The 14,737-nt window shown below is 32.4% G+C and overlaps 2 protein-coding genes, 1 long non-coding RNA gene and 1 pseudogene across 4 annotated transcripts in view; 3 read left to right on the forward strand and 1 right to left on the reverse strand.

The window, feature by feature from the left end:
* LOC120173086 (DNA polymerase kappa-like) overlaps window positions 1–2,396 on the forward strand; it is a 4,881-nt gene extending 2,485 nt beyond the window's left edge. For both annotated transcript variants that reach the window (XM_039180371.1, XM_039180378.1), the window contains 6 exons: window positions 132–260; window positions 609–700; window positions 915–1,026; window positions 1,156–1,490; window positions 1,595–1,914; window positions 2,217–2,396. In XM_039180371.1, coding sequence (XP_039036302.1) covers window positions 132–260; window positions 609–700; window positions 915–1,026; window positions 1,156–1,490; window positions 1,595–1,914; window positions 2,217–2,340 — 1,112 coding nt within the window. In that variant the 3' untranslated portion in view covers window positions 2,341–2,396. The remainder of the gene's footprint in view (window positions 1–131; window positions 261–608; window positions 701–914; window positions 1,027–1,155; window positions 1,491–1,594; window positions 1,915–2,216) is intronic.
* LOC120173184 overlaps window positions 1–9,122 on the forward strand; it is a 21,205-nt gene extending 12,083 nt beyond the window's left edge. Inside the window, exon 3 of the long non-coding RNA XR_005521030.1 lies at window positions 8,991–9,122. This is a non-coding gene — a long non-coding RNA (uncharacterized LOC120173184). The remainder of the gene's footprint in view (window positions 1–8,990) is intronic.
* On the reverse strand, window positions 5,921–10,185 carry LOC120173115 (annotated as a pseudogene).
* Window positions 10,186–13,494: 3,309 nt separating this feature from the next.
* On the forward strand, window positions 13,495–14,322 carry LOC120173144 (zinc finger protein ZAT10-like). The gene has a single exon (XM_039180408.1). It carries the CDS (start codon window positions 13,510–13,512, stop codon window positions 14,272–14,274), a length of 765 nt encoding a protein of 254 aa, XP_039036339.1. The 5' UTR covers window positions 13,495–13,509; the 3' UTR covers window positions 14,275–14,322.
* The last annotated feature ends 415 nt before the right edge of the window (window positions 14,323–14,737 follow it).

A 14,737-nucleotide genomic window follows, 5' to 3' on the forward strand; every position in this document is an offset into this window, starting at 1 on the left:
TCTTGAATTAATTATAAATTATTAATAATCAAGAGGGTAAAGTGTCCATCTAAGTAAACATATGTTCATGCATACAGAGGTAATGGGGATGATTTTCATGGGATTCTGACCCTTTTTGCTAATGATTTTAGATTTTTTCCTATCTGTTGGATTGGGGCTTGGAGGGACGGATACTCCTGAGGCCAGGTTTCGAAAAAGTATTAGCAGCGAGAGAACATTTTCAGCAACAGAGGATGCTGCATTGCTTTATCAGAAATTAGGTAAACAGGCACATCTTTTTTTCTTCTTTTGTCTCCTTTGAATCCAGAGATTGCTGGTTTCTTTTCTGTTTTGGTTTTCATGATCATGTATTTAGTACTTCCTTAAAGTTGAAAATGATTTTTGAACTGTTGAGCTTCAGCAGATTATAATAATAGTTTATTGGAGGAATCAGTATCAATTTTTTAGCAGTAGCATTTTGATAAGATTGTTAAGATGGATTACATAATGCACCTCTCTGGACTCTGTCTTGGGATATTTTGAAAAACTCTTCTAATGTAGATGGTATTGGCTTCAAAATTGACTAATCATTTATTTCAGCAGTTAGCTTTGTTCTCTTTGTATTGCAGCTGATATTTCAGAGATGCTGTCAGCTGACATGCAGAAAGAGGGTCTTTCTGGACGAACTTTGACTCTTAAATTAAAAACTGCATCTTTTGAGGTACAATCATGAAGCCTATACCTTATTCCTTTTCCTTCCTTTTATGCTCAATAGTAAGGGCAAAATGTAAAGGAATGATTGGTTATATATTTGAAATGGGCCAATGCTGGTTTTAGATTCTTTTATCTTTCGGCAACTTAAACTTGATGACTTGTTATCCATTATTGGTTTTATTTCCTCATATCATATTAGGGCCTTCCCTTTTTCGTTTCAGGTTCGTTCAAGGGCTGTCACTTTGCAGAAATATATTTGTTCGAGTGATGACATCTTAAAACATGCTTCAAACTTGTTAAAGGCTGAATTCCCTATTTCTTTGAGACTGATAGGTAAACTTTAATTTGTTGCCTTTTGTCTATTTCATGGCTATGGAGCAGGAAAGAAAATATGGGTAGACTTTTTGTCTGTGTGTTCTAGGCTTTAGAATATAACAGCGCATTTGTGTTCTTTGCTGTTAGGTCTGCGGGTGTCTCATTTCAATGTAGATAAGGGGGATATACCTGTTGACCCTACACAAAAAACTCTCACCAAATTTTTAATATTCGGAGATTATCCTAAAAGAACTGGGGATGATCAAAGCTCCTTTGGTTCGGATTTGAGTGATCTCCATTTCATGAATGAAAAGGAAACTAGCATTTCTCTTGACAGCCACAGGACGGGTCACTATGAGTTTGGAGCTCCATTTGAGAGAAATCATTTATTAGATATAGATGACAGCAATTGCATTTCCTACGAAAATGCTTGTGAAATGGACAAAACTGGTGAACTTTTTAGCCACAAAACTGCAGCTACGGTACTTGTTGAAGTTTGTATACCAATTATTTAACTAGACTAGATCTTCAATTAGTCACAATACTTGATCCAAGTGTTGGTTGTATAATATGTCTATTTCCCTAGGTGAAGACTGATGATGTGGAAGAGCGTAGCGCAAAATCTCCTAAAAAAGAATTATCACGAGTGTCGGAAGATGATTCTTCTGTCCAGAGGGAGTCGGAGGACAGCAATACTGACAGATCAAACAAAGAATCTAGTGCCTCTGGAAATGAGGATGACCACAAGTTATTTTGGGTGGATGACTACAAGTGTTCATTGTGTGGGACTGAATTACCTTCAAGTTTTATTGAAGAAAGACAAGAGCACTCTGATTTTCATCTTGCCGAGCGGCTTCAGGAGGAGGAATCTGGTACAGGCTCAAATGCTTTGATTCCAAGGCAAAGGTACTGCAATTTTTAAAGTGGTATTATAGTAAATAGCTCTTATTTGATGATTTAAATCAGCAACCATCATTGCAGAATGTGACTAAAATTCTCAGCCTGCAACCATGTTGATTCTCTTTTTCTCCTCTTCACTTAATATCGATGCATGTCGTGAGGGTTAAGATTTGACGTTTATATAACGCCATGGTTATGTTATTCAAAATCGCACAACGAAACATGTAACGCGAGGTCCTTATTGTACTGGGACATATTCCCTTTGGTGATTTGCTAATGGTTTTTTCATCTACTTGTTATACATGTAGAGTTATGCCAAAGGAATATGTTGGGAACCAAAATAGGCGTAAGAAGCATAAGCCATCTCCAGCAAAAGTCAAGCATCTGCCAATTGAATCGTTCTTCGCCAAGAAGAGTGGTCAGAAATTGTAGTCCTCTCCTCTATGTATTCTTTTTATATTATCTTAGGCTAGTTTTGTATATAGCAGTATTACAATCATTGTTTTGTGATTGCCTGCTCCCTTCTATTATTGTGAATATTCACTGCTGATAACTAGTGCAATTCTTTGTAAACGTAATGAAATTTAATAATATTTAGGGTAAACTATATTAATGGTACTTAAACTTTTGGGTAAGTTGGATTTTAATCATTAAACTTTTAAAACTTGCATTGGAGTCATTGAAAGTTTAGTTAATTTTTATTTTGGTCACTGTTATTATCTGTCATTAATGATAATTGATGTGACATTGTCACATGACTAATATTTTGTCCATGATTCTACTGCTTTAATCTTAATTTTTTTATAATAATATTTAATCTATCAAGATCACCTATTTATATAAAATTTAAAAAAAAAGTAAAATCATCTTGTTGGAAACTCTTAATCCTTTATTATACTGTAATTTGAAATCTAGTTCATGTACTTTAATTTGATCATTAACTTTTATAAATGTCATCAGTTAAGCGAAACAAATAACATAAGTGGTTTTTTCATAATAAATATCGCTTTCATAGTAAATATCCAAGTTAGAAAGGTGTTTATAAAGAAAATGTTAGATTTTATGACCCAAATTTCGTTTAGATTTATTTAAAAAATTTATGGTGAATAGGGGAAAGGAAAGAGAATCAGACCTGGCAATGGGTAGACGTGGGGAGGTCTTAGCTTGAAAAATATCATAAACATAAAATAAAGAAACAGAGTATGTGTTGACGAAGAGAATGAAAACGACAGCTGAGGAAAAGGGTCGGCCAAGATCGTGGAGATGAGTATATTGGCAGCTGAAATTCTCAAACCAGACATTGTTATCTCATGTTGGGATACTTTGTCTTCTTTACTGACAAGTGTCTTGTTTTTTTTTTTTCAAACTTAAGATTCCATATATTTGTTGGAATTAGATTGCTAAAAAGAATTTGATTTTGTTTTTGCATGAAGTTGAAGATTAACCAAGTTAAGATTAATATTAATTCCATTCAAAAAGACAATGTTTAAGATGATTTGATTCTTTTAATTTATTTTTACAATTTCAAATGATAAAAAAATACAACTAATGATTTGACGTTTCATTTTAGGACAAAAAGGTTAGCGGACCACTTTTTCTCACTGAATTCAAAAACCATTATATTTGGTCGTTTTCGTTTTTATTTAATTAAGATTTGATCACTTTCGTTTTAATGTAATTAAGATGTGGTCACTGAGGGTCAATTGTCGTTAGACTTTTAACGAATTGTTGTTAGTTAAAATGAGTAATGAGTAAACTACACAAATGGTTACTAATGTTTGGGTAAGTTTTTATTTTCCACACTAAAGTTTCAAAAGTAATAAATTGGTCACTAAAACATCAAATAGGTTCTTGAACAACGATTTTATATCTAATTTACCCAAAAAGCTTTTAATTTTTTGTTTATCATTCAAAATATTCGATTGTTTCATGTCCGAAAAAGTTAATTTCTAAGTTTTTTTTTAAAATTTAAAAAGTATATATATAAAAATTAGAAAAATTGGAAAAATTAGAAAGTTTTGGGGTAAATTAGATATAAAATCATTGTTCAATGACCTATTTGATGTTTTAGTGACCATTTTATTACTTTTGAAACTTTAGTGGGAAAACGAAAACTTACTCAAACATTGGTGACCTTTTGTGTAGTTTTTACCTTTTAAATTTTATAAATTCATCGCGTCACTCCAGCAATCCGTTGAAGGTCTAACGATAATTAACCCTTAGTGACCATATCTTGATTAAATAAAAACAAAAGTAACTAAATATTATGTTTTTTTTTTAATTCAGTGAGAAAAATTGTAAAAAACTTAAACGAAACTGATTAATCAAGTCAACGATCTTAGGGGGGAACTTTTTTTAAGGACGAAATTGAATTATAATTTTTTTCAGAACCAAAATACAAGTTTATCATTGTATTAGGGGACCGAAGTGTTATTTTACAACGTATTAACCTATAACAGAAAGACTTGTATACATTTTCATCATTTTAGGGGAATCAAGGCCTCTACCAGCCCCCTAGCTTTTCGACTGAGCGGTTTAATAATCGGGTTTATCAATGTTATCTAATTAGATTAATTTCTTAATTTATATAAAGTACAGGGATTGCAATTCAAATTATACCTTTACTTTTTTCCTTGGTTCATTGCCAGGTCATGTCGGGTTTTTTTTTTATTTGGGTCTTAAACCTCTGTTTCCAGATGACAATTTCTTTTTTGTTAGCATAATTATATTAATAATATCAATCTTATCTCATTAATCATCAGTTTTTAGAGTTAAATTAATAATTAAATTAATGATTACAGATAAACGTTATAATACTTTACTCTAATACCGCATGTTGGTATATCTCCAGGCTGTACTTGTTTCTCATGGAATTTGTATGCTAAATAAAATATAATGACATGCGCAAATATTATGTTCACAGTTTTAATTTGAATTCTATTAATATTTAAATTATGATATGAACATAGAGAAAATTATTATTATTATTTAGTTTTTATTTTTTAAAAATTAAAAATTATACAAATGGAATTAATTAAGGAATCGACGTATATCTCATTATTTAGTTTTTATATTTTGAAATATTAACCAAAGACATTTTACTATTTCTTAATCTAACTTATGAAATAAATAAATAAACTTGTAAAAGAAATCCTTTGATTCTTGTTTACTTTAAATGTTAATATAGCAATAAAAAGGAAATAAATTAAGAGTTTCTCAATCCTACTCGTAAACTATATATTAATATTTGGAAAAAGATATTATTAGGCCAAAAAATAAATGATATTGTAATTTTAATAGAGAAAAAAGTTATTAGTTTCTCAACCCTACGCGTAAACTATATATTAGTATTTAAATAAAAGATATTTAAGCATAAATCAAACGACCTCGGTTATAAAATAACTATTTTTTTAAGTTTCGAGTTCAAGTACCATGAACGTCAAAAATGTGAATTTTTAATGACAAATGGTTGAGAACTACAGTTGAATATATATTATCTTATACTTATCTCATATTAATCGAAATAAATAAATAATTTTAATAAAGAAATTAATTAATATTTCTCAACCTTGACCCTATTCTTTATCTTGTATTTTTTAAAGAGGAATATTAGTGAAAAGCTTGCATGGAAGACGATGATAGTTACGTATAGTCTAAATATATAATTAAGGATTAATTATCAAAATTAAAGTACCATATAATTCTAAACTTCATTCTCTTATATCTAATTACTAGTTTATTGCAATGTACTCTCCTCGCTCATGATACAATACAAATAACATGTAAAACAATGGTTTTTCATGTCGACAAGGACAAATGCATAAGTTTATATTAAGGGTGAATTTTTAAAAAGTTATAAAATTTTATGAGTATAAAATTATAAAATTTTAGGAAATACAGAATTAGATTATAAATAAAAATTATAAAAATATATGAATTATATAAGAATTTAAAATTTTCAGATATACAATCACTCTCTTATATCTCTCAATCAGGGTTTAGATGCCAACACATAGGAAAAGAGGTCGAAAGATTATGGGTAATAAATTTCTCCGTAATCTTACTTGTTTTTCTTCCACTGATGCTCTTCTTCGGATATTGTGACCGAGGGGAGACGATGAGCAGAGAAAATGGCAACCATGGCAGTAACCAACAGGATTTGCAGAAGCATGTGAATTGGTTACAGCTGCTCCTCATCGGCGACATCCTCGCCCAGAGCCCTTTGTGAAATTCTGTAGTAGAGAATACCCATAGTAGCCATGCAGGCCCTGCACAACATAATTTGTTATACATGGTGTAAATAGAAAAAAAATTCCTTTACGTGTATTTGATCTTGCATATTATTTCAATCGGATATCAGTTGCGGCACCCACAAATCCCGACTCCGAGCACAGATGCTTGCATGAAAAGAAAGATGAATGCTTAGAAAAAAAAAATGGGTAAACGAGTGCACAAGAGAAAGATCCATCAATGTGTGCACGTGTAGGTTGGTTAGCATGGCATTGGATATTCATATAGAGGGGGGGGGGGGGGAAAGGTGGTGCAGACTTACATGATTGCTATGACAAGAAGGATTTTTCTCTGATCCATCCGTGTTGATCGTTGGTGCTTCATACGACCTTCTCGGCCGCCATCTGCATTTGGTGAGTCTTTATGCGGAGGTGCAGTCACTGGGAGAGTTGGTAATGCACTTGACCAGAAGGGAATTAATGCTCTGAGAAACTTAAGATAAAGTGGACCTACAAAAAGAATTTATGAATACAATGGTTCATATGATTTAGGCATACATCTCTATTTTCTAGATTTAAACCACCTTGGATAGATACATAAGAAAAAGTCAGACCAGAAGTATTAGGCCACAGCAAGAACAAATTGGAAAGGTTGTAATCAATAAGAGAGGAGACTGACTTCATGAACCAAGGGTTTTTAACTCACCCCTACGAGAATACTTTTTACGATTTCCATCTTCATCATCTGCATAATACGAGAGTTCAGAGTTTTGCTGATCAACACGAACTGTACTCTTTCATGTTGTAGCCACAGGCTGGGTTGTATTGCAACATAGAATAAAACACCCGAGATAAGAAAGCAAACAACCAACATACTGGAATTGACGCATGCAAACAAGCAAAACAAAGCATAAAATGATTTGAAGAAGTCCATACACATCCAATAATTAATAAAAGAGACTTACGGCAACAGAACTCGAAGCTTTAATGTAATTCCCAGCTGAATTAGGACCATCAATCTCCATTATTTCTGTTACTGCAAGGTTCGAAGGTCCTGCAGCAGCCGAGTATCCTTCATCATTTACAACAGAGGGTGATGAATTCCCATCATACTCTATTCCTCCGGTTACATTTATCAATGGATCTGAAGCAAATGCAGGTGGAGGACCACGGGGTTCTGTTATAGGCAAAGAAACAGGATGATTTCCAAACAAAGTTTTCTCCATGCCAGTCTGTGCAATATCAAGTCAAGTCATTTAAATTTTATTTATGCACAATATGATAAGAATCCACGCTCCATTCATCCTAAAATGGGGACTACAATAAAAATCTGCAATAGGGAATGCCAAAACTCCAATCAAACCAATTCACTTTTCTTTCACAGCTACTTGCAGATGATTCAGACGTATTCATAGGTTAATTTCAGAGGCAACAGATGATCTTCAGCAGTTTGAAACATTAGAAGATTGAGCAGGCACCCCAAAACTGGGATCTACGACATTCTAGTATCTAAAGTTGAATTTTTAGAAGCTTGAAATAGCTTAGGAAATGAGATTTTAGTAACTTTCCTGCAGTTCAATACTCTTAGTGAACAAGGAAAGAACAGGTTTGGCCATAGCAAACATGCATGGCCAAAATTTTACAATAACATTCATTGGAAGTAGTTGGTTCAGCTGAATGCTGAATAATGAATTCGACAGGTCAAACTGTCCTAGCAGAATAAATGCCGTCCATCTCAGAAACCTCTACCAGGGAATAGTTTAATCCCACAACTTTAATGCCAACCCTTGAAAGGAGAATTCAAGCTTGAATAGCACATGCTGAAAAGGATAACAACTGAATGACAATTTACAACTGGCAAGTGGCAAGAGTAGGACTCCAAAGCACCCATGGGCAAATATGACAAAGAAGCAAAGGTGTACTTAAGGAAAAGTGGAAGAATAGTTTGATAACCAAAATATTGAAAACAAAAAAGTAAAAATGAAAACCCAAAGTTCATTTTACATTCAGAATGAGGAGCCATTGTTTGTAACAGCCCAAATCAAACATGAATTCACCTGCATAATAGCCTCCTTCAGCAGTGAATGAAGACGAGATGCTGAATCTTTAACACTCTTGGGAGGCCATATCTGGGAAAATAATAGCAAAATGAGACAAGCCAAAGCACAAATAACCAAGACCATTTCACATAACTGCTGCAATACAAGCATAAAAGTGAACAATTGACAAATGCCAAAAGAAAATCATACGGTCTTGAATAAAAATCATACAAATTCCTCCCACATTAGAGAAATGCTAATTACATGTTCAATTTGCTAACCTCTATCCTCTGCATTTGTCAAGCCCATTGAAAGAATTCAAACAAATGAAGTTACTGGAATATCAGAATTCAGAAACATGCCAATCAGCAGAGGAGTTTTTTTCCATTTACAACATAAATGAGAGACCAACATCAACTTCAACATCAACTTCAACTGTAAAGTTGTAATATCTTGCAAAATTTTGCTCTCTTTTGGATAAATAAATTACTTATCCCCAAAAAAAAAGAACTACTTAAATGAGAGGTTCCAAACTTTAGAGCAGTATGGTTATGGCAGTAGTTTTATTACTGTTAATCATCCCTATCGATCATGAACATTGAAAGATATGATTCATGCTGAAAATAAAGAGGTTTTTGAGAACTTACAGATGTTGAACATGAAGGACATGCATATCGAGCAGGTGCAGTGTGCGGAGGAAAACTTTTGACATGTGAAACCAAGCAATTTGTCTGTATGACATCTAAAGTAGCAAATAAAAACTGTAAGATCATACAGCACAAGTTTAACATGCTAAAGAAAAGGCAGTATCTAGCATCTACATCAGGCATAAACACATACGTAAGCAACCCAACCGAGTGGTTACAGAGCCATCCCCTTCCTCAAGCACAGCTTGGCATTTGCAACATTTGGGAGGCCAGTCATACTCTCCATCTATTACCCACTCTGAGTAAGTACGTATCTAGAACAAAGGGGAATGAAATCATTATAAGCCTCAAAACAAAGTTCTATACGACACCTCCACTCATAATCCTTTTATAACTCTAAAATACAACATGCATAAATAAGCTTTTTCAAGATATTGAATATAATTAGAGAAATGAATGCACTGATGAATCATAAATTAAGTATTTTTTTTAAGCAATTCCAACTTATCAAATAAAAAAAGAGTTGTGCATCAATCAGATGTCAATGCAGTTTAACCGCACCTCGTCCAAATCAAATCAAAATGCTTGTAAGTATTGTGTCCAATGTAAGAAGAATTTATAAACTTACGATGCATATTTGGTGCTCAGGAAAGCAGATGCATTCCCCACAAACGGGGACCTTGTGCACGAAACAATATAATTTTGTCCCCTGAAACACCAAAAAAATAAAAATTAGAGGCTTACACAAATAAACATTTATGAATCTTGATCCAACCAAAATCAGCTGATCAGCTCTACAAATTTTCTCGTGTAATCTGAACTAAATTCGTAACGCATAGAGCTACAATACGTTACATTTGAACCTCCAAATATAAAGGTCAATGTCCTCTCCAATATTCATTTATTATTCGCAATTTTCAAATTAATAAACCTTAAATTAAGACAACAAATATCTGCAAAGTCGTAAATTCACGAAAAAAAAAGAAACGATAGATACCTAAAAGATAAAAACCCAGCGATGAATTACAAATTCCAATACAAATTTGTAAAAAAAAGCAAATTAATATATATATATATATATATATTGATGCGAAGAATTGTAGCTATGAGTAGTGAGTGCCAGTAAACTTACCAAAAGATCGAGAAATAGAGTCAAATTAATATTTAAAAAAATGGTACCTTACGTCATTTGCAGACCACCATTGCATAGAGCAGTGAGCAAGAAAGAGATCGATCACTTTGAGTTCGATCACGCTTCGTACAAAGCTTCAGATTATAGAAATTGAATAAATAAAAAGAAGACCGGAGAAAACGTAAAAGAAATAGATGACGAATATAGCAAAACATTCCAAATTAACAAGAAAAAAGTGACGATTTTCAGTGAGTTGACGACTCTCTTTGCACAGAAACAAAATCCTTCTTCGACTTTCGATATTTGCCGATTCAAATTATCAGATCCCCATTTTTTTTATAATATATTAACTTCTAGGGTAAACTAACTATTTGGTCACTCACATGTTACTTAGGTTCTTTTTTGGTTATTTAATTATTATTATTTTTACAATTATGCATAACATTATGTTTTGATTTTATTTTAGTCACTTACCATTAAAAATTTGACGGTGATAATTGATATTGACGTGTCACTATAAAAAATAAAAAAATACTACGTCAACATCAATGTTAATATATTTAACAGTGAGTAATCAAAACAGAATCAAAATGTAACATTAGGTATAATTTAAAAACATAATAGTTGAGTAGGCAAAACAGAAACTAAATAATAGGTAGGTGTCAAACATATTATTTAACCATTTTTTTAAATTATATCATGAACCAAGAGATCTTAGTGGTTAAGAGATTTGTTGTTATCTATGGAGATTTTGAATTCGAACATTATGTATGCAGGGGAATAAGTATTTATTGTCAAAGGATTGAGAGTCTTTTAACAGATACTACTTTGTATTCACCTCATATTTATTAAAAGAAACATTATGTTTCATTTTATTTTGGTCACTCGTTGTTAAGTTCTCTCATTGACTTTACATAAATGATGATGAGACGTAGTATAGTAACAATTTGAGTTAATTGCATCATATGTCCTCAAAGTATGGTATTTATTTTAAATTAATCTCTAAATTTTTAAGTGTTTCAATTTTATCCCTAAACTATGACCGTCATTCTAAATTTGTTCTCAAACTCTTAAACATTTCATTTTCATCCCTAAACTATGACCTTCATTCTAAATTGATCCTTAACCTTTTTTAACATTCCAACTTCATCTCAAACTACACACATGTACTAATCACATACCTTGTTAATAAAATCGTTAAGCCAGGTTATATTATTATATGTTTGAAAAAAAAAATTTAGGTTAAACTATGGTCGAAACTAATTACACATTTGGATGAATTTGGGGATGTAATTGGAATATTTAAAAGTTTGGGGACCAATTTAGAAAGAGAGTCATAGTTTAGGGATGAAATTAAAATGTTCAAAAGTTTAAGGACTAATTTAGAATGAGAGTCATAGTTTGGGGATGAAATTGAAATATTCAAAAGTTTAATGACCAATCTAAAATAAGAGCTATAGCTTGGGGACATATGATAAAATTAACTCTAACAATTTTAATCCCCAAACTTATTCAGCCATCAAATTGGTCATAATTCAGTAAATCTTCAATATTAAAATTAATTAATTTATCGATAATTTAATAATAGTTTGTTATTATAATTTAATAATTCAAAATAATTTAATAATTCATTAACAATTAAATAATTTAATAATTCATCTTCATCTTATTTGTTTTCAAACTCGCCATTTAAGGATGTAAGTGCAACAATATTTTTCTTGTTGAATGACTTCTTCTTATATGGAAATCCAAATGAAGGAGCATCTTCTTAAATAACTAATGCTTCTAAACGGTCATGAAATGAAACTTTCACAGTTCACAGGTCATTGATAAGATCACCCTACCAGTCATCACAGCCAAACACTCGCACGTTAACCCACCCAAACGAGACATACATTCTAGATTAACATGCCTTACTTCCACTAGGATTCTCCAACGTGTCTAGAGATAAACCGACACGTGGTACGATAACAATGACTGAATGAGTGATCCACGTGACGTGCTAGTGGAGACCCCCAACAAACAGACGTCTTTTGATGTGGATAATATCAAAGCTTACTTGTCGGTTATGTCATTACCTGTGAAAGTGGTTCAAAAGGGATCCGCAAAGCGCCACGTGTGAGTAATGCTGATCGAATTGCGGGTGACGTGCCGTATGCCTTGATGGTTTCGCACAAGCTACAATTTCTACACATCGTTATACACTTCTATTACTTCACTCTACTGAGCTCCACTCCGTAAAGAATGTACATAAATACCCTCTGTGCTTTTTTCAAATACAAATCTCTATGTTCGTTTAATGATATTTAAAATCGATTTTTTTTATGATATTATTTTTATTATTTGAATATAAATTTATTTGTTAGACACTTAATTTATTTTACCATCACATCTAAGATTCATTGGTTGGTTATTTAACAGATTTAATTCTATTATGATTTGTTCACTATTAAAGCTTTACTTTTTGAAATATGAATTTTAATTTTAAAAATAACCACTTTATTAATTTAAACAATATAATTTAACAATATTTATTTCACCAACCAATGGAAATTTGTTGATTTTAGAGAAAGCAAGGAGGAAGGGTGGATAATGGTCGGGTATTAGAGTTGAACACGTGCCCAAACAATGGATGATTCTAAAGGAATTAGCTGTCTTTCTAGAACACAAGCAATCAACAACCAAACGCGCGTTCAACAGCTAAGAAAAAACCAGGTTTAATATACACATTACCATATAAACTTACCACTTTCTCCTAGTTTGGTATTTAACTTTTTTCCCATATCAATTTCATATTTAAAATTTAATATAATATTAATTTAACTTATATATGTGTTAATTTAATATTTTAACAATCAATCAAATTATTAATATAATATTAATTTTATTAAATTATACGTGTCATAATTTGATTGATTGTTATTTTGATTAATATAATATTAATTTATTAAATTATACATGTCACAACTTAATTGATTGTTATAATAAAAGAATTATTAATACTTGTTGTGTTGCCTATCAAATAAAATTTTAAGTTCAAGTCATGTAGGTGAAAAGATAATATTGAAGAAAAAAAATTTCCCTTTATGAGTGATCACTTTAGATATAATCAAAACACACGTGACTGTCGACAACGAGTAATCTAAGATAAAATTATTTACCTATAAATTAAAATACAGGAGCTAAGTTCAAAAATGGGCATTTTAAAAGGACCAAAAGCATAATTCAGTTTTTATTACATGAAGAATTTAAGTCGGAAAAAAGTTGACAACTTCCGTATTAGGGACTAAATTAGAAAAATAATATGAAATACAGGGACTTCAAAAGAAATTTATTGTAATTAATAATAAAAAAGTTGGTAAAATAGCAGTAGTAAAGTGATAAGAAGATGTTTTGACTTGGAACAAGTCATATATAATCTGTGAAAAGAAGGCTGAGTCTTCACACACACCTTTCTTCCTCGTCGTTGACCGACTTCACTGTAAAATTCTATATAATTCCCTCTCACTCCCCAAATTTAATTATCTCACTTTCTCTAAACTTTCTTGAATATCATGACTCTTGAAGCTCCGAGTTCTCCTCCCATGGCCGCCACCCCTTTCCCCACTAACAAGTACGAAGAAGTTATTCACGACGACGGCAACAGCAATCAGGTAGAGTCCTGGAAGAAAGGCAAGCGCTCAAAGCGACAACGCGATAACGAATCTTCTCCACCACCGCTGACGACTGAGGAGGAATACCTTGCTCTCTGTCTCATCATGCTAGCTCGTGGAAACAACGCTTCTGATTGCTGCATATCTTCGCCTTCGTCGGAAGCGAGAGCTGCTCCGCCGGGTTTGAAGTTGTCTTACAAGTGCAGTGTTTGCGACAAGGCTTTCCCATCTTACCAGGCTCTGGGTGGTCATAAAGCCAGCCACCGCAAACCTTCCACCGACGGAGCTGCTGATAATCGATCTATCCCCAGCACCACCACCACCAGCGGCGAAACTGGAGGTAACGGTAGAGCACATACGTGTTCTATCTGTCATAAGGCTTTCCCTACAGGCCAAGCCTTGGGAGGCCACAAACGCCGCCACTATGAAGGCGGAAACAGCAACAGTAACAAGAGTGGTAGCGTCAGCCTCAGCGGAGTGACGGTGTCGGAAGGTGGCGCGCTGAGCCAAACCAATCAAGTCGAATTCGCCTTTGACCTGAACTTGCCCGCTTTGCCGGAGTTGGGCGTGGAAAACAGAGATGGAAGATTTACAGAACAAGAGGTTGAGAGTCCATTGCCGACAAAGAAACCACGTTTCATGATTGATTCTTTAGCACAACATTAATCTTTTTTTGGGGGACTTAATAGAATTAAACATGAAATGATTTTATTTGTGAAATATTATTTTTTATTTTACTTCCATCGATTCTGGGAGTTTTATTGAGTAAATTCATTCTCCATTTGTATAGTCAGCTGTTGCCTAATTCATTGATTCTTTTATCCAATAAAATATATAATTTTCATTTAAATTATATTTTTGTGCTTTTTAGGTTACCTAATTTTCATAGGAAAGACTATACAAAAGTCAAGTTATTTTTTCTTTGTCTTAATATTTTAAATTATTATATATTTATTGCTTGAATATTAATTTAATTAATACTATTAATTTTATAATTATCAAGTAATTTAATTAATATGATTTGATTGAAGGCTAAATCTCTTCCTTGATTTGACTCGATTAAATTAATTTTATTTTAAAAATTAAGATTTATTTTAAAACTTTTAATATTAATATCGAATTTATATTT

This window comes from Hibiscus syriacus, unplaced genomic scaffold (genome assembly GCF_006381635.1).
Source record: "Hibiscus syriacus cultivar Baekdansim isolate YM2019G1 unplaced genomic scaffold, ASM638163v2 tig00003041_pilon, whole genome shotgun sequence".
Classification (NCBI taxonomy): domain Eukaryota; kingdom Viridiplantae; phylum Streptophyta; class Magnoliopsida; order Malvales; family Malvaceae; genus Hibiscus; species Hibiscus syriacus.